The sequence below is a fragment of the Harpia harpyja genome, chromosome 1 (assembly GCF_026419915.1).
Source record: "Harpia harpyja isolate bHarHar1 chromosome 1, bHarHar1 primary haplotype, whole genome shotgun sequence".
NCBI lineage: Eukaryota > Metazoa > Chordata > Aves > Accipitriformes > Accipitridae > Harpia > Harpia harpyja.
The window spans coordinates 73,140,692-73,160,008 of NC_068940.1; the positions used below are offsets into that span (position 1 = coordinate 73,140,692).

General features: G+C 39.7%; 1 protein-coding gene across 2 annotated transcripts in view; it reads left to right on the plus strand.

Annotated features, from left to right (window-relative positions):
• The window catches only part of IGF2BP3 (insulin like growth factor 2 mRNA binding protein 3), a 119,124-nt gene that overhangs the window by 66,486 nt on the left and 33,321 nt on the right, over positions 1–19,317 (plus strand). For both annotated transcript variants that reach the window (XM_052800040.1, XM_052800030.1), the window contains 5 exons: positions 6,657–6,708; positions 6,801–6,864; positions 15,371–15,655; positions 17,835–17,969; positions 18,544–18,666. In XM_052800040.1, coding sequence (XP_052656000.1) covers positions 6,657–6,708; positions 6,801–6,864; positions 15,371–15,655; positions 17,835–17,969; positions 18,544–18,666 — 659 coding nt within the window. The remainder of the gene's footprint in view (positions 1–6,656; positions 6,709–6,800; positions 6,865–15,370; positions 15,656–17,834; positions 17,970–18,543; positions 18,667–19,317) is intronic.

The window sequence follows — 19,317 nt, forward strand, 5'->3', positions numbered from 1 at the left end:
ATGCCATTTGTCAGCCTTGATACTATGATTTTCAATTTTTTTTTTTATGCCCTTACCTCCTTAGTGTAATGCACACTAATCTTTCCTCTCTATCGCACAGACTATTTCCAGCTTAGGGTATAACATGGGAACATGAAAGCACACAAGATCTTTTTGCCTACTGCATTCAGTACCTGGGCTACCTTTGTAGCACAAAAATTTCTTTTGCAATTTCTCTATTTTCACAGCTTCATTAGAATACTTTCTCTGTGAATGTTTCCATTGTATGAATTTTTATTTTAAAAAAAGGAGGGAGAGTGAGTTCTGATGCTGATCTTCATCTGTAATGGTTTACCATGTTGCTTACACTTGTTGGATTCCTCTTAATTGTTTCTTTAGAAGCTAACCTTCTTCCATTTGTAAATTATACTTTGTGATTTTTGACTTAACAGGACCTGGCTTAAATCTGCTAAGTGTTGTTCTTGAATGCTAGTGTGGTTTTAAAGCATATAGTCTTCTCTTTCTGTTATCTTTTTATTTTATATACATGGGGGTGGGTGTGTGTGTGTATATACACACACAAATTCAAATGGTCCAGCAGTACTATCTTGAAATACTTATAAACACATGTGGTATGTGGAGTTGGTTACAATAGTTGTAGTCATGGTTGCATGTGATGCTCTAGCTGAGACCTATTTTCAATTGTTTTAAATCTTTTGCTTTATTTGAAACACCGAAGTTGGAATAGTCCACAGCATCCCTTACCTCCTTATTTTTTATTTGAGCATTTCAGATATGCCATAACGAGAGCGAGGTAAATAGGGACCTAGTGTTTGTTCTTAGCACTGTAGGGAGGGACGTTGGCTGAGGCTGGAGGATGACTCTGCTGTCAACTAACAAGTCCAGCGTGTGCAGTGAAGATGACTTGTCTGTAAGAGTCGTGCCCCAGTTACTCACCACACACTTTCTTAATTTTGCAGCAAGTTGAGGACTTTCAGGAAGACGAACCCCTTTGGTTAGGGGAATCGAATGCTGCCATGGCAAATTGAAATCTGCATCTTCTAGTCTTTGGTGCTGGGCAAACTATTTAAGCAGTAGTTGCCATTAGTTGCTAACAGTGTGCCTAGTCTTCAGTTTGTCTCATGTGACGAGCCTCAGGTCTCTCTTGCAGAAGTTCCGTGTTCTCCTTGCTACTGAAAGTGGCTTTGAAGCTGTGCTTTGAACACACAGACGTGCTGAGCACTGTGGAAAATCAAGCCCTCGGTGTCCAAATTGGTCGCTCAATTAGTAGTTCCTTTTGACAATTTTGGCTTTGTTCTCTGTGGTTCAGCTTTACATTCTTAAAACCCTGGTAATGCCACCTAAACAGAATTGCATTATAGGGTAAACTTATTAATAGTTTTGAACATTTGGATATAACTGTAAGTTCCCAGGAGAAGAATTCACTCCAGGGTTTGTATGGGATGTGGTAAATAAACCAGAGTTATTGTTTTCAGGCGCTGCCTTTCTGGTGTGTGCAAACAATGACTTCAGCAGCTTCCAGACTTATTTTTCTGATTCTTCCAGACTATGGTCATGGTTTCATGAGACAGTAAACTGGGTATTGGAGGGCCTACAAGATGAAAAACACCATCACCACATGCTGCAATGCATTGGGCCATTGCAAACTGGTGTTGCCTATTCAAATGCCTTCATAAGGTTTTGGAGAAATAATTTTGTCCTGGCAGACCATGTTCTGGTTTGGGTACTCCATGTCCATGCTGCTCTGCCTTTACAAGCGACCTACATGCTCTGACCTTCTTTTGGTGAAAATGGGTGAAACTGCTGTTCTTGCGCTCTGGCTGGGGGGCTGGGAGGTGTGCCAGGAGACCTGGTGTCAAGCTCACTGGTCTGCCATGGCCTCCATGCAGGTGATGCAACATTATCCAATTACACCTTTAAAAAATGGCTGTTTCTTCAGGGATTTATTAGGGGCTTCTTCATATTTAATTTTCTCCATAAAGCCATGCTAGCCCTCTGTTGGGGATGTGGCTTTTACCAACAAAAAGACTATGCCTAACTGAAGGCACTTTGAAAAGCCTTTTTAACGTTGTCTGTTGTCAGCGGCTGATGGGGCTGGGAGAGTGATAGTGGTTCTGCTGAGGTCTTGTTTCAACAAAGTAAAAAATATGCCAGCTCTGCTCGCACTGTGCTGCATTAATATAATTAATTTAAAATCACCTTTTTTTTTTTTGTGGACTTAAATATACTGACAGAGCACTTGAAGTGTGCAGATGGCATTAGTGGTTCAGCCAGGCTTGATATCTGGAGTGATATCAGCATTGCTCTGCACCCCCACCCCCTCCTTTCCTTACCTGGGTCTTTTGTTTTCCTTCATCCCACCTCTCCTCTTTTAAATCAGAAAGAGGCTTGCACTAACAACTTCTTCTCTTTCCTCATATTGTTGCCTGACTATTTTTTTCCCTTCTTTTTGTTAAATCACCCAGAACACTGAAAGTCTTTGCAGCCAAAAATTTCCACGTGGTCTTTTACTGAATGACCCTAATTCTCTTGTCTCTTTTTCTGCCTCCGCTATTTGTGATTTCAGTGGTGTTGTCTAATTTTAACTCCCAATCAACATGCCAGGAGTCATGGAGTTCTAGTGGATTTACTCTATATGAGTGGAGAAAATAACTGCAGGTTCTACAGCACCACTTGAAGTTCCCATTGATAAGTGTGTGTGAGAGAAACAGTAAGGAAAACTGTGCTTATGGACCAGATGTCTTGAGACTAATTTGCTTATGGTGTAGGGCAGAAATCCTACAGCACTGTAAGAAGAGGTGTATGAAATAGTCTGTTCTGAAAGTGCAGAAAACAACTGCCCTGGTTTGTTCAAAGGTGCTACTTATAAACCTGTGAAATCTGCATAAGAACCAGGATATTTTAATGTGTGCTTCAAGCTCTCTGCTCTGCTGAAAAGTAACGTTTCCTTGTTTCTTTTTTCCTTGTAAAGCAGCCTTGATTTGTGGGGCTTGGTGTAGGGTAATGCTGTTTATAATGAAGTCAGAATTCGCTTTTAGAGCCTGATGAATGAAAGTCCACAGTATAAGACTGCAGCTTTTTGTGAGAGAGACATCTGTGCTATAACAAGAGCAGGAGACCCAATTTAGACAACTGCTAGAAGGAGAGCTCAAGAAAAGGAAAGACTTTTTTTCTAGCTTAGATTAAATATTTGTACAAATAAACTTTTCTTTTCAGCTGCTCATCAGAATTGCTGCTGCACCACCAACTTGGCTTTGAATTTTGTTCTGATTGCCCAACAAGGCTGTACACGAAGAGTGTTACGGAAGAGCAGCTTAAACAAAACATGTTTGTTTTGCAGCAGAACTAGAGGCTTTGGGCTAGAGAGAAAAAAATTTGGGGAGAGGGAAAAGACAGTGCAAAGAGAAATATGAACAAATGAAGGATATGAATAGAAACTGGCTGTTGCAGTAAATACATGTGAAGCAAGAAACGTGCAGGAGTTGAGTTCTGTGTTTTGAAAGCGAGTTACAACAGAGGATCTGGCTTTGAATACAGTCACAATGACTTCTCCCAACTGGATCAGCTGGTTCACTTAAAAGTGTTCTTACCCATGAAGCTTGCTCCTCACACACACATGCATATACCCCAACTGCTGCTGAAACTTTTTTACTAGTGCTTTTTAAATACAATCTGGTAAAAGGCTACCTCTGCGGTGTTGATCACACTTGAAACCTTGCTTCATGAGAGTGATGGTGATGAAAATGCAAGTGTCTACTGAGGGCAGTGCTGCAGAGAGCAAGTGTCTTTGACCCAAGAGGGTTGTTTTTCACTTTGGTTAAAGAAAGCTCCAATCCTTCGAGGAAACTTCTCATAAATCTGTTTGGTAAAGCAACTCTTTTAAGAACATGGGAATTCAAATCACTTGGATTAAAGCCCAGATGGACACCATCTCTGAAATGGCTCTGAAGAGGATTAAGGAGCAGTGTAAGTGGAGAATTCCTGGTGAAGAGGGGTGGGATGCTGAATGTGCCATCCTGGGCTATTCCTCAGCATTAACAGCAAAGGAGCCTTTTGGTTCTTGGGCTTCTTGGAGCAGATGCAAGGCTAGTGTGTTGAGAGGTTTTTGATGGCTGATCAGAAACATGCTGAAAGTAGTAGTTTTTAGAGAGAATGTAGCATCTTTAAAAAGTTGTGTGGATTCAGGTTTAAAGCATTTTTTTTTCTTGGTGAAGCTGGCAACTTTAATATGTGGGTCAATGTAAAGGTATGCTTAGTCAAGAATATAAATTTAATATGGAAATAGCTTACAAAATATTAATTATTACCCAGCAATGTCTTGTGGTACCTCTGGTATTCCAGCTTTGCTCTTTTCCTGTATGATTAAGGATGAAAATGAAATTCTGTGATTTTGAAGTAATGCAGCTTTGGGGCAGAGTGGGCATGAGCTGGTGGTCCGCACAGTTTAAATGTAATAAAAATTTGTCTTAACTAAAGACGTTAGCTCACATCGTAGTATGGTCTGCTGTGTGTGGGTGTTGACATACTGTAGGGACAAAGAAATTGCTTTATCAGACTAATGAACTCTTCAGTATCCTATTTCAAGTAAACATCTCAGAATGGATCTCTAAGCCAGGGACTTGCTTTGCTTTTCTTGTTTTAAAACCCTGACTCCACCTGTGATTCTGTTCACCTGCTGATTTCAGTGGAGGCACAATTACCACTTAAGCTGTCTATGGAAGAAGGCTTTCCTCTAATCACTTGTGGTGACTCTCCTGGCTTGTGTGGAAGTACAGCCACAGACCTGCAAGACCTTGCAACTCTCCCACTCACCTGTGCCAACATTTCAATTCTCTTAAAAGGATCTTCCAGAGACTTTTAATTTATTTTAATCCCCTGGAGCATCTCTGCTTCAGTAATATTTAGTGAATTTCAGAGCAAACTTTTCCTTAGGTAGTCAGATCTGTTAATCTGAGGAGTGGCAGAAAAATTCTTTTTTAGGGGGTGGAAAAGGCAAACTCTCAGACTAGGCTAATCTCTACTTGTAGGAGGAGAGGACAATTAACAAATTGTCTATGAAAACAAAACAGTTGCCAAGAAAATTTACTAGACCCTGTACAAGGAGGATGGGGAAATTCTGCAGTTAGTAGTAGAAATGCACTGCTTAAACTTGGTGAGCAGCGCATTGCCTTTTAAATACATGGTTTGAAATATTACCTTTGAAATGTCTGTGTGCAATTTCAGTTTTAGTAGGTGGTAAAGATTGGAAATTATACTGATGTAAGTTGTCATTAAGTTTGGGCAGATAAACTGTGATTTATCTTAATGTCTTTTAGATTGTAGTAAAAGTATATGGTACATTAATAAATTATAATTTTGAATTCTTAATCTCATGAGGATGTAGAGCCTGAATTTTACATTTTTAGGGACTGGGGGTTTGTGCACACTCTGCTGGTTGTAGCAAGTGGAAGCGTAAAAGGTACTGCAATGAGAAGCTGCACAGATGTGTTTTTATGCCTACTGCTTTCCTTCTGGCCTTGCTTCTTTGTTTCCTTCCTTTCCCAAAAGGGTTTCCTCCCTTTCATACTGACATTTTGCCCTAAGAGACTAACTGAAGAGAAGAATGGTACTTCAGTCACAGAAGAGATTGCAAGTTTACTTTTTCACTTTTTGGTGTAAATGCTGAACTTTTCAAGCATCATTTTAATTCTTGAGTCAAAACATTAGGATGCAATAAACCACAATTATGTACTAATGTGCTAGTTACTGCCACAGTCACTGTTTTCTGGAACATTATTTCTTACCAGGAAGAAAATAAAGTATATACCATGTGAATTTTAGAAGTGATACAACTGTGCGTATTTTACTGGTTTTACTAGAATATTCTGACACCTTGATTTTCCTAAAAGTGTCATTGATTCTTGCCCCTTCTTCATCCTCTATTTGACTAGAATAAAACAAATTTATGCCAGGTAAAACTACTTTATTTGGATTTCGTTTGTCCCTTGTCATATGTTTTTTTTACCTGTTCCTCCCCAGCTTTCTACCAAATGACAAATTAATTATGACTTTCAAATAATTGTGAAGATAGTGTTGCAAGTTGTTCCTCTGGAATGGGTCTTTCAGAAAACTGTCAAAGTAATTGCAGAACAGCTCTTGATGTGCTGGTTATTCTGGTTAACTTGTCTATGTAGGCAAGCCCCTACTAAGTAAGAGAATAACATTTTTATGTATGACCTAAGTGTGTTGGGAGGAAAAAAAAAGCCCCAAACGGTAGCAAAGTTACATATATTTGCTTGGGATACATGGAAAGGTTTTATTCCAGATTTGCTCTTCTCAAATTCTTCTTGCCTCTGCGTTAGCCTACTCTGAGAACAGGTGACTTAGATTTATTTTCAAAGTTTGGGACTTACAGTGTAGTGTGACTTCTCAGAGTTATGTTCTGTATTTTCACATTCACGAGGTTTTAAACAGAGATTTTTCTGATGTAAGAAAACATGCAATGTGTGCTTGTTCTTCCCAAAACAGTTAACACTCCTTTCTTATTGGAGTGGATGTCTTGAATGCTAATAATAATAATTCTGATAAAATTATTACAAATTTTAGTGTTTTACAGGCTTTTTTTTTGTTAATCTGTTTTGAAATTGAAATCTGTCATTTCTTTTCCCTCTTGATAGGTGCTGGATAGTTTGTTAGCTCAGTATGGAACAGTGGAGAACTGTGAGCAAGGTATGGCTTTACTCTCAAATGGCTTTGAAATTTGTAGTGGGAAGGGAGTGCACACTGTACTTAACATCTTTTCATTGTGTTTTACTCTCTAGTGAACACTGACACGGAGACCGCAGTTGTAAATGTAACATATGGCAATAAGGACCAGGCTAGACAGTAAGTATCTTATTTACTTGTTAATGTCATCTACCTTGCATTTTGGAATTCATGTTGTTGCGATTTTATATGTAACTTCGCTTCTGATTTAATTTATCAATAAAATTATCATATAAGCATTAACTTTTAAGAAAGTCTCTTGGTCTTCCCCTCACCAAGTCTCGTGTGCTTTACCTTAATTTGCTATTTTTTGTTATCAACTTTTCCTGCACTTTGATAAAAAATAAACTAATAATTTTGAAAACTGAAATTTGGGGTAAAATTTTTTGACTGGGGAGGGCAGAAAGTGATTTGCCAATGACAGAGGATGGGAGTTACTGCCTAGTGATTTTTAGCCATGTTTTAAAAAAGCTTTGTGATGCCCTCTTACAGTGTTGGTTGTTCTGTGCCTGTCTTCTGGTTAGCAGCTGTGCTCTTCTATTTGTTTCTGTTGTTTTGCTATGACTTTCCCTTAAGAAATTATTATTTTTTTTAAATTAGAAAAATTAATACTTCTTCCAAACACACAAAAGGTGGTAATCTGAATACGTAAAATAATTTATTTGGGCTTTTTGAACTTTAAGCCACATATTTTATGCTTGCTTATGTCTTCAGTAATTGATAACTTTTAATCTAGATACTAAAATTTAAAAATATAATGCTTTACTTAATCAATGGTTGTATATCTTCTTCCTTTAAACATCCATACTATATATTATGCTATAGGTTTAATTTTGCTTTTCTACCACGGGTAGAAGAAAGACTTGTGTGTTCCCTGATTTTTTAATCTGGTGACATAAACATATTTTTGCCCTTTTTCTAGCTATAGCAGGTTAAACAAAACCAAATGCATGGAATAGCCTACAATGATCTTTTTATTTTAACTTTGAAATTTCTGCCACCTTGTGGCTAACTAAAATCAGCAGTTAAGATGCAGAGTATGCTTATGGTATGCATTAATTCAAAATTACAAATGAAATAATATTTGTACATATAATTAAGTAATTATGACTTCTGTGTAACTTGAATGCAACACATGTATTTAATCTTTCAAAGTGTTAGGTTACTCGTTAGTGTATTCTAAACAAATGTGATGGGAAACTTGTGTCAGTGGTGTCTCCTTTGTACAGTGGAGCTGAAGGGAGCAATGTTTCCCTTGAATTAACTATTTAACTTTCCTCAAAACCTGAATTGTTCAACAAGTTCTTCTTCAGGTTCATCTGTTGTTTTTAATTCTGTTGCACAGTAGTTAAGAAAAATGTTGAATTTCTAGTTCTGAAGAAACCTATGGTGCAATGTTCAAAATTAATGCTACATGTGCCAGTTCCTTCTTTGAAAATGTAAGAAGGAAGTACCTAAAATACCATGGAAAGAAGCACGATGCATATTTTTGAGCTGTCATCTGTGATGTGGGTTCCTGGACTTGAGCACTCCCTTCTGAAGTTAAAAACAACAGCATACAGTTTCTCCTCCCGCAAACTGTACTTGTTAAATTTTAAGGTCAATCCTGAGGAAATGCTGAGATAAGCCAAGACTGTGAAGAAGTGTACGAGATAAAATATTGTTTTGCATGAGAAATCACATGACAATAACTGAAAACATCTTGAGTTTGAAGCAGGTGAATTAGCATCCAGCGTCAATGTTGGAGGAGGACCTGAAGCGATACAGGTTGAATGATGACATAGAGTTTGGTTGCCTTGAACAGGTAGGGCAAGTGGAGGAGTCTTGATTTGTTTTTGTGAATGCTTTGATATGGACACAGGGTTTTTCTAAGGGGATGAATCCATTTTCTGTACAGAAAACCTTAGTTCAGATTGGCTGGGTTCAGGATGCAACCTTGCAACCATTTAGAAACCCTGAAGAGAGGAAGGGACTGGATAGAGGTTTTCCAAAAAACCGTGAGGAATTGCAGTGAAGAATCACTACAGCACCTATGCGTGTGTGACTTTTCCACAGTGACTGTGATGGTGTTTCAGCTGAACGGTTTTCCCAGACATGACCTAGCTTTGCTTCTTGGAACTGGCTGTGGCGGACAGCGGTATACGAGTACTGATAGCTGATAAAAGGCAGTGTTGGTCAGCCTATGCAGTACAAGGAGTAACAAGAACTGACTTTATCAAAAACTGTTTAGAGTTGTTGAGAATCAGCTGCTGATTCTCAAGAACTGTATTTTGAGATTTAGCTGTTTAGGGTAAATGATGCTCTTAGCCATGAGTTTTGGAGCAAACACTGCGACATGGAGTTTTCCACGCTGCCGCATACAGTGCGTCCCCAGTTCTAATTGCGATTTTCTGTACTTTTTGCAACACACATACTAACCTCACAGTTAATAGTGGTGACTGACAAAACATGCAAAGTTGGCTACTTTCCTGCTAGATAGACTGTATGGCATTGCTGTGCCTGTTGGTGTGTGTACCAGCATTGCTGTGCAGTGAAGGTGCTGTAACACAATCTGGAGATATTTTTGATAAGCAGTTCTAAACAAGTGTGGTGTGCATTGCATGGGGGATGTTACTTTTGAACAAAGCTTTTGGTTCCACCCAGCTGGGAAACTGAGCCTTCTGTCTTGCAAGTCTAATTGTTGTGGCAGAGGGTTCTTTTCTCTAGGCTGGTACTGCAGTTGCAGTATATTCAATACAGGGCTGCATCTAAAATTAACTTGGAAACTGAAATCGGTGAAGAATGCTGCAGTCCTTTTGAGAAACAAGTCTCGGGCAGAGCATACAGCACCTAAAATCTGAGAGGTGCACAGTTATTGACTTCTAGTTGGAACGGAGGTCTGTGGCTTTGACCTGTTGTAGTGATGGCTCTCTTTCCTAGCTGGACAGGCATGAGGCTGTCTTAGCAGAAAAAGCAGGATGTTGCTCCTTGTCTTTATGTGGCCAGAGCAGGGGAGCCAGTGCGGTAGATCAAGTGCTTGTGGGAAGCCCAACAGGTTTGTGGAGGGGAAAACCACCCTTTGCTCTCTGGGACTGTGGGTAGGGAAGAGAAGGCTGGGACTGCCAGGGCATCTCTGTGACCCCATCCCTCCCCTCCTCTCCTGTGAGCACTTGGGAGGAGGAGGGAGTTGTTCCAACTTGGAAACTGCCCCTGCCACCATCCTTCCCAGAAACTGGAGAGGGCCTTATAAAGCATGTGCGTGCTGCTGTAGCAATGCAATTGCTGAACGTCATGGTGGGTTATGGAGTTTTTGGAAGAGAGGAGTTCAGAGGGCGAGTGACAGAGCCTGGAGCCCACAGTTCAGTTTGAACAACCCAACCAGCTGCATGCAGGTACCGAGGCACCTTGGGACCTGCTTGCCAAAGGGCAACACCTCTTATCCCAATATCAATCCCTGACTGCAACTAGCAGGACATGTTGACTGTGTCCTTGTGATATGCTGCCACCTAAATTACAGCTGTTTATCTTCAAAAGTTACACCACCTCCTCTTCCCTCCCCAAAATGTTCCAGTGTGTAGGCGTCTAGTGCATGCTACAGGATTTAGCTCTACTCAGGATTTTGGAAGGGAAATTTTGTGCAAAGTTGGCCTCATATATGGAGTGGCTGTATATTGTTTTAGTATGGGGCTAAGTGTTTATTCTTTTATTTTTTTAGCTCAGGAATGAGGTATGTGTGTTGGTTGTGTCTCATAACTGATGGTGTATTTTAAATGCGGGCTGCAATGTGAAGAGCTCAGGATCTGTGTCTTTGCAGATATAAGTAGGTATATTACTTTGAGTGTTAAGACACTAGTGCTCACCTTTTAATTAGAATACTTGCAGAAAGAAACCATTTTTCTTACCCTTTCAATGAAGCACAAAGCTGTGTGTGTCTGCACACAACATGTATCCCTGATGAATGAATAAGAGTTCACATAACTAATACTTTTACATGCCATCATGGGTCAGGGCTAGTGTTGCCATAGGAACGATAATACTGAAAATTCAGTGGTGTATGCTTATAAGCTTAGATTCATTTTTTTGCTTTGTTTTTATTTTCAGAAATACGAATGAAAACTATATTTTTATTTAATGCAAAAAACCATCATTATGCCAAAGAAAAATTACCATGTATATCTGTCTTCTCAGTATGCAAATGTATCTGTTCAGGGAGGAAAAAAGAAAGGTGGTGTACGTACAAGCTGCATGTGGGAGTGAAATATGTTCTCCATCTAGTGCTTAGTGTCATTGTGCTATCAATGGGTGAATGATTTCCAGCATAAGACTTGCTGTTTTTACTGTATTCATTTATCTGGAATGTTTAACCTCTACTAGCATCAGAAGGGAGAAGACTGGGCAAACATCCTCTCATAGGGAGCTTATGAGAGGACAGTGGTGAGATCTCATTTTGATGTGAAAAACTCAGATGACTAATTTACAAAATAAACAAATATTTGTTTAAATATTTCATTTTTATGTAGGGATCCTTTTACTTCTGAGCAGGTATCATGTGAACATAGGCCAGGCTGCTATACCTCTTAGCAGAGCATAGGCAGTAGCTGCTGCAGTCTCTTAATGAATTTGTTTTTATAAAAAAATTCTGACCTACACTATGAGATTCCTGTGTACCAGCTCTTGCTAGTATATGAAACAGAAACATTTTCCATTTCCAATAAATATTAATTTTTAAAGAAGATTTGGGGGAGGAGGACACCTCTTAGTGAGGAAGCTCACTGAATTTTTCTCCATCTTTGTCCTCATTAAGTGACATTAGCCCTCGTGTAAAAGATGGTTTGTGAGTTGTTTCTGTAGGTACAAGTAGTGCCCTCTGACACAGGTAACCTGCACAGCCTCTATTAACCTGTGGTTCTGGAAGGAGACCTCCAGCCCTGTTTGGGAAGGCAGAAGTCTTTGCAGAAAGGCAGAGGTGGTGTGGTTGTGGTTTGGACTTGAGTTTCCAAGATGGTCGGTCAATGTGAGTATGTGCTTTACAAAAGGAGCTGGAGTTACTGTGTATTTGGTGGACTGCAACAATGATGATAGCCTTGACTGAAACAGGTGTCACTAGTGCTGGGAAGAACCAGTCACTTGCTTTCCTCTGAGGCTCAGGCTTTCCCAGGGAGCGGGGATGGCTCTCCTGACAGCAACTACTGCCCTAGATGCTGTTTTACAGGAATTTTACACCCATCTAGAAGATAGCTGTTAATCACTCATCTCTCTTCTTGGTTTGTTCCCCCCCCCCCCCCCCCAGCAGTGCCTAAATGCCTCTAAAATTTTAGGCTTAGTAATGGTGCTGAAGGACTGCTGAGCCATTACCTTGCCCTATTCCAGCCCTACGTTTTGTGCCATGAAATTGATAAAAATTAGTTCAGAACAGTTAAATAAAGGTGTATGGCAGTACTTCAGAAACTACTGAAAACTGTCAAATGCTGGAATGCGAAGGCCAGGCTCAAAAAAAAAAGCTTTCAAAACCTGTGTTCTTGTGTCTTCTGTAAGAAATGCACCAGAACTGTGTATTGGCTGCATCACTGAAAATTATTTATCTTGGCCCAAATCAGTGCAGAATGTGGGACCACCTACCCAGGAAACATCAGTTCCACAAAAGGCTTGGGAGAGCAGTGTTTAATTACTGACTCTTCTTCTGACTTCTCATTACTTGAACAAGTCAAACTATATAAAACAAGTTAGCCTATAAAACACGGAGAACTCTCTGACTTGGAGGGTGAATTAGTTATTTTAAAGTTTTCTTTATAAATGTCTAGACTAATTTAAACAATTGATACTACTGTTTTATCTCTAGTAGACTAGAGAAATTTAGCCATTTATAAATTGTTCTTAAGTAGAAAAATTCCAACCTTCCTTCCAGTAAAAGTATGGCATATATATATGTATGCCAGTTGTTGCTGTATAAAGTTTGTTGTGAAAGCATGATAGGTATGTATCTTGGTTGCAAACAAAAAGCCTAGTTTTTTCCTTCCCTACCACTTCTAAGGAAGAGTGAGAAGACTCGTGCACTGACTTAATGTAAGATTTTGTATTAGTGCTGGGATTCTGGTCTAAGATGTTTTAAAGCCAGAAGAGATTGAAGCATTTTGGGAAAGAAGCAATGTCTGAACTTGTCAAATGAATGTGTAGAAGGGAATGAGTTGGGCTGGATGTCAATCCGGAGCCTACCAACATGTTCGTGAAATTGTTGGTGCTCATCTCTCCAACATCTTGAGGTTTGATTCCAAAAGAAACAAGGCTTGTGCAACTGCACTGTCTGGTGGTGCCATTTCCCTCCCTAGTAGTAATTCAGCTTTTTGGCTGCTTTCAGTAAAACTCGACCCAGGAATAGAGGTCTTGGGTATTTACAACCAAAAAGAATTTAGTATGTTCAGGTTGCATAAAAAGGAAAGGCTCCAGTCCCCTTTCCCAGATAGGATCTCCATGGAGAGAGACTTCAGAGAAATACCTTTCAGGCATTAGAAATCTATGCAGAAACTAAAACTTGAGAGAGAAATCTATAGGAACACAAGTTTCACTAGTCTGGCTGCTCATTGCCCTTACTCTTTTGTAAACGTGGCTTTCTGTGTAATAAAATGCTCTTCAAAGTCCATGGAGTACAAGTTAAGAAATGTCAGCTTTGAAATAGCCTCAGCAAATTTTAATCCAGCTCTCTTTTGCCATATGCTGTAAGAGATTCTTCTGTTATGGGAGCAATTACACTCCTGCCCTGTTCCCAACGGACCTGTGTGTCTCATTTGGTGAACAGAAGTGTTTAATGAGCAGTGATCAGTTATTCAATATTTTACTTTCCTTGTTGTTCATTGGCATTGCCTTCGGCCTTACTTATTACCAGCCCTTATTAAACACTGCTCCAAAGACACAAATTACTTGTTTTCTCATAAGCTTTTTACTGTCCAACTGGAGAATTTTGAGGATGCTGGTTCAACCTCTGGGAGATGAGGGGCATATTATCCTCAGTACCTGTATACTACCACTTACCTGCAAAGCTGCTGCTTGGCTTCAACAGCTGCTTGAGACCCAGACTGTCAAGTGGGACATCCAGGAGATGAATAGTACTTTTCACTGGCTGCCCTTGAAAATTTAGGTGATTGGCTAGCATCGCCCTTCATCTCTGCAGTAGAGGTGGAGTAAAAGTGTTGCTGAGGGTAGTGTTTGATAAACTGGCAGTAACCACTTGCAAATATGCATGAATGGAGGGACTGGGTTAAGTTTCTGAATTTCAGAGGCCTTGCTCCAGAGCATATGGGTTTTGGAGCTTTTTTAACTAAAATGTTGGTGGGCTCTTTAATGTGACATGGAAACCTCCTCCCTCCCACTACTGCTCTTAATTTAAATTTTGTCTTTAAACAAAAATCCATCAGTAATCTTTGGTCCAAGATTAAGCCTGGCATTTATGAACTACCCCAAATCAATGCATGTTTCAGCAATATCAATATATTGCTCATAATAGTATGCATTCTGTAGCGAAACTTGAAATGTCTTTCTTGGGTGAACATGTTAATTTTATACCACTAGATTATCAATGTGTTGTATGTAGCTTAGTTATTCCTACTGTTTCCCGGATCTTTAATCATGTTGACTCTACTCTGTGAGTGGAAGATCTTCTACCTCCCAGAAATCTGTCATTTTTAAGTTGAGTTGTGCTCCCTCTGAGAAGAGGAGGAGACCAGCATGTCAGGTTGACTTGCAAACTTGGCCCCACCTCAGTTAGAAAGAGGGGCTGGGCAGAGAGAGCGCTGAGCGCCTGGGTAGTTATTCAGTGTGATGGACTGTGGTGCGAGTGCATTGTGTGCATTTGGGCAGTAACCCTCTGTGATATTTAATAGAGGGCTCCGCTTTGCCTAAAAGCACAAGAGAACTTGAAACATGGTTTAAATGCCTTCTAACACCTTTGTATCTATGGAGAGTTTAACAGGCGTGTTGGCTTTAATTTCCTGGTTAACTTCTAAACCTGCTTACAACATGACTAGTTGGTAAGTTGCAAGGTGCTGTCGTGGTCTGCTAAGTGGTGTTTCAAATGCCGTTGACTGGCTTTGAATGCTTTCTTTCCTGCTGAGAATGAACCAGGAACTGTCTTTCATTTTTTTTTTTTTTCTCCTCCTTGTCATAGCTATGTCAGTTATTGCAAAAAAACCTCCAGCCAAATAGCTGTGCTGGCAAAAACCCTAATGAAGGTGCTGTGATAGCAGCTAAAAAGTTTTCCCTCTGGTGCAGCTTTAATTCCATTTGGGAAACTGATTTAAATTAAATCAGGCAAAAGAATGCTTTTGAGTGTATAAGCTCTGTCTCCTGTGAGGTTTTGCTGATAGGGTTGCACCAGCAAAATCTTTAAAGTGCACAGGAGCCCAGAGCAAGCAAGACCTAACTTGTAGTCCTTAATATGGTGACTTAAAAAAAAAGTTGTGTAATCAAAATCTTGACTGAAGAATTTTGAATGTAACTTTTCATCTTGGAACCAGTTTTCAGCTTTGTCATGCAATTTAGAAAGAGCAGAAGTCTATATTTGAATGACTTGTCATTTCATAAGACCCTGCATGTGATTGTGGTTGGTTTTTGTGTTTTTTTTTTCTCCTCTTTCTTCCCCTTTGCAAATAAACAGAGCAATAGAAAAACTGAACGGGTTTCAGCTTGAAAACTATTCCTTGAAAGTTGCATACATCCCTGATGAAATGGCAGCCCAGCAACCTCCTCAACAACATCCCCAGGGAAGACGTGGATTTGGACAGAGAGGTCCTCCAAGGCAAGGGTCACCCGGCGCAACCACAAGGCAGAAACCACAGTCGGATGTTCCTCTACGGATGCTGGTTCCCACGCAGTTTGTAGGAGCCATTATTGGGAAAGAAGGAGCGACAATCAGAAACATTACAAAGCAGACACAGTCCAAGTAAGTTATTTTACAAAACTGTAATTGTAAGCTTTATTATTGTGTCCTCATCTCCCATGTAAAGGGAAACTTGTAAAACTTCACAACTAACCTATGTGGTCAGAGAGCAAACGAACATAACAGTGAATAGGAAATCTTTTGCAAGATTTATTTAAGGACTAGATTCTGTCCTTGACACATGTTTGAATACTAGCTGGCTTGTTTCTCCCTTTTTAAAAAAAATGAAATTAGTCAGTGCTAGTAGGATGGTACTTGATGTTGGAGAGTTTGCTTACAGATGTACTAATAAGGTTCTGGCACAAAAAGTGAAAGTGAAAGAGCTGTAATATGTCAGCCTGTGGGACTTACAGTCGGTGTGGTGACCTATCCAATTCTTTAAGTGTTTATTCTATCTCTAGTTTAATTTGGGGCGTTCTTAGGATTTATAAATGTTTTCAGTTCGGGGGGGGGGGATATCCTTTCTATCTCCCCTCACTACTCCTTACACCTCACCCCCATTATTTCTGGTGAATACATTTGTTGCTGTCAAGTTGCAGACCACACCAAAACACAGATTAAGGAAATGCACGGGAGGCAAAAAGCAAGCTGCTAAGTGAACTAAGAAGCTTAGAGCACTAGGGCCTAGAGACGCTGGAGGAGATTGTTTTCAGTGTGTGTTAAATCCCTACTCACAAGGAAGAGCTCAGTGTAGATGCAGAGGGAGGTGGGGATCGTATTCAAACAATTCTTCCAGGATACCCCTAAGAGTGGTGAGTGAAAGACACTGCCTTCAGCAGTACACTGGTATGAGCCCCCAGGTCTGTTGTTACAGCAGGCAGGACCTGGAAATGAGCTGTATGTGAGGGGTATGAGGGTGGGTGGCTTCAGTTTTGGGAGTAGTTAATGAGGATAAGGGAGTCCTCTCCGATTACACCCACCCCCCCCACCGCCCCACCCCCCCCAAACAGGCTCCCTCTCCTCCCCCCAACCTGGGATTATCATGATGCTCCTTCCAACCTCTCATTAGCATGTTGTAACCCAGGAGACTATTTGTTGTTTAACAACACAGGTTTAAGAGATTTGTGGTGTCCTGACAAGACTTGGTTGTAGTTTGCCTATGGGTAACCAATTTTTCAGGTGATACCTAAACCGTCTAATTCTCAGACTATAAAAATCCTGGAAGATTGGCATAAGGAAAGGTTTTATCTCTTAAAAGAAGGCTGGATAGAGCAGAAATAATCACAGGTTGCTAACTTTACAGATACATGACTTCAAGAATGATGTTTTCATTGGTTTGGGGATTAAAAAAAAAAAGTCATCTACTTCCAGTTGCACCAAGGATTGCCATGGGCTTCTTAGAAAATGCTGCATCGTGAAACAAAATGAATTTTCAATATCAGAAAGAACTGGAAAAATAAAGGGCCTTATTGAAAAGCAGCATGGTTGTTAAAGTTTGGAAACAGCTATGATTTGGGGAAGAGGGGAGGAAGCAAAAAGCAGAGGTGGAAAGAGTATGTGACCTGCAGTTATTGGCAGAGGACAAATAATATCCAAGGCATTGTCTTGATGCAGGTCATAATTTTAAATTCCTAGAGCTACATAAACCATGGTGTAGACTAAGGCTAGTAGTTTTAGTGTGGTAGAGAGTGGAGCTAGAGGAAAGGTAATGTCAGGACAAATTTTAGGCTTAAAAAGCATAGGAAAGTAATCTTGAGGATGAATGCAAGTACTACGATGCTACTTGCTAGCAGAGAAGTGCTAGGAAACTGCTGCTGAGGTCATTAAAAAAGACAAGATGGGACAAAGCCTGACTGTACTGTAGCTGCACAGTCATTGGTGGAGCAACAGGGCTGGTGACAGAGTATTGGAAAAACCCAATAAAATGTTTTCTTCAGTGGTTTACCACAGACTGTCTATCTAGCAACTCTCCTGAATATCTTGATCGGAGTTTAAGGAGGAAAGGAGATCCCAGCGTCCACAAAGATGGGGTTTAGCTGGTAAAATCAGGATAGGAGAGGCTCTTTATAACACATGAAACATAGTGTTTAGGAGATGTTTAAGTAGTTGTATACTTTGCAAAATTAAACCACTTAAATGTAGTCAGCATTAGCTCAAAATAAATTAGTTTTATGAGAGTTGGAAATATCCAAGGCTTACCATACAGTACATAGTTATAGTTAGTGTTTTTCTTTCTTTCAAGAATTGATATTCATCGTAAAGAGAATGCAGGTGCTGCTGAGAAACCAATTACCATCCACTCAACTCCTGAAGGCTGCTCAACAGCTTGTAAAATTATTATGGAGATCATGCAAAAGGAAGCTCAAGATACTAAATTGTGAGTAAAAGGCATTTCATTGTGGAAGCATTAAAAATTCTGAATTCTTGTTTACTCAGTTTAAAGATATAGTCTTTAAAACCTGTTAACAAGTGAATCTTTGTTGCCATTATCCATATTTAAGTAGGTAAAGGAACTAAGACTTTTTTCTTTTCAGGACAGTCCAGTTGCTTAATTAGTCCCAGCACAAATCTACGTTTTCAGCCATTGTCTGGCTGTGATTTTGAGGTGAACTGGAGCAAATACTGGAGTTTCTTGAGCAACTAATAACTTTTAATCAGAGTGAGCATAACAAGTTTTGAGCTCTCACTAAAAGCTTTAAGGTATATTTTTTCCTTCCCAACAGCTCTTGCTACTTCAGTCTGAGTTTTATTTAGCAGGTATGTTACAATGAAGCTATAGATGATAGTGCTGAAATGTACATTGCACTTGGACTCGTTCTGCATCTAGTATAAACATGTGCAAGTAAATGGGAGTTGTAGACATTTCTATGAAAATAAAATTTATCTATAACACGCATAAAAACTTGTACTCTGGTCTCCAAAAGTCTCACTGGGTGTAACCTCCATTACAGTACAGAAGAAATTCCCTTGAAGATATTGGCACATAACAACTTTGTTGGCCGACTTATTGGCAAAGAAGGAAGAAACCTGAAGAAAATTGAACAGGACACAGACACTAAAATCACGATATCTCCGTAAGTTTTCAGTGGCCTAATCTTTTGGTGACATGTCTCAGATAGCAGCAATGCCATTGTGGTACATTCAGGTATAGAATTCTTACAAAAATATTATGTGTGTTTTGAAGGCTGGGATAACAGCCTTTTGGAGGCCTTTCCATAATGTGGATTAAACTGTTGCTTAAGCTTTGTTAAATTTAAGGTAAACAGTGAGTCTTCATTGTAAACTGAGTCAAGAGCAAGCCTAAAAATAACACAGGCTATGTGGAGCCTGTGTTAAACTATATTTTAAGTGTTGGTTGTTTTTAACATATTATATCATATGTAACGATGAGTGTTTGAAACTCATCATTAAGCCTGGATCAGTTCTGAGCTGTGTGTGAAAATGAGTGAAACTAGTGATGCTTTAGTTTCTGGTATACATTAAGTTTTTGGACAAGAGGGAAGGAAATTAAGCAAATGAATTCTGAAAAGAGTATTTTTAGTAGCAGTTCTGTGCCTCTTGGCCCCTAGCAGCCAAACTGGGATACATTGACTAGTCTGCTTCAAAGTAATAGCTTTGTGAGCTTGTGAAGGTAACTGAGACCTGTTCAAATTTAGCTGAGATTAAACAGGAGTTTTCACCTTCACTGGAAATCTGCAAATCAGTGATTAGATCAACATCTCTGC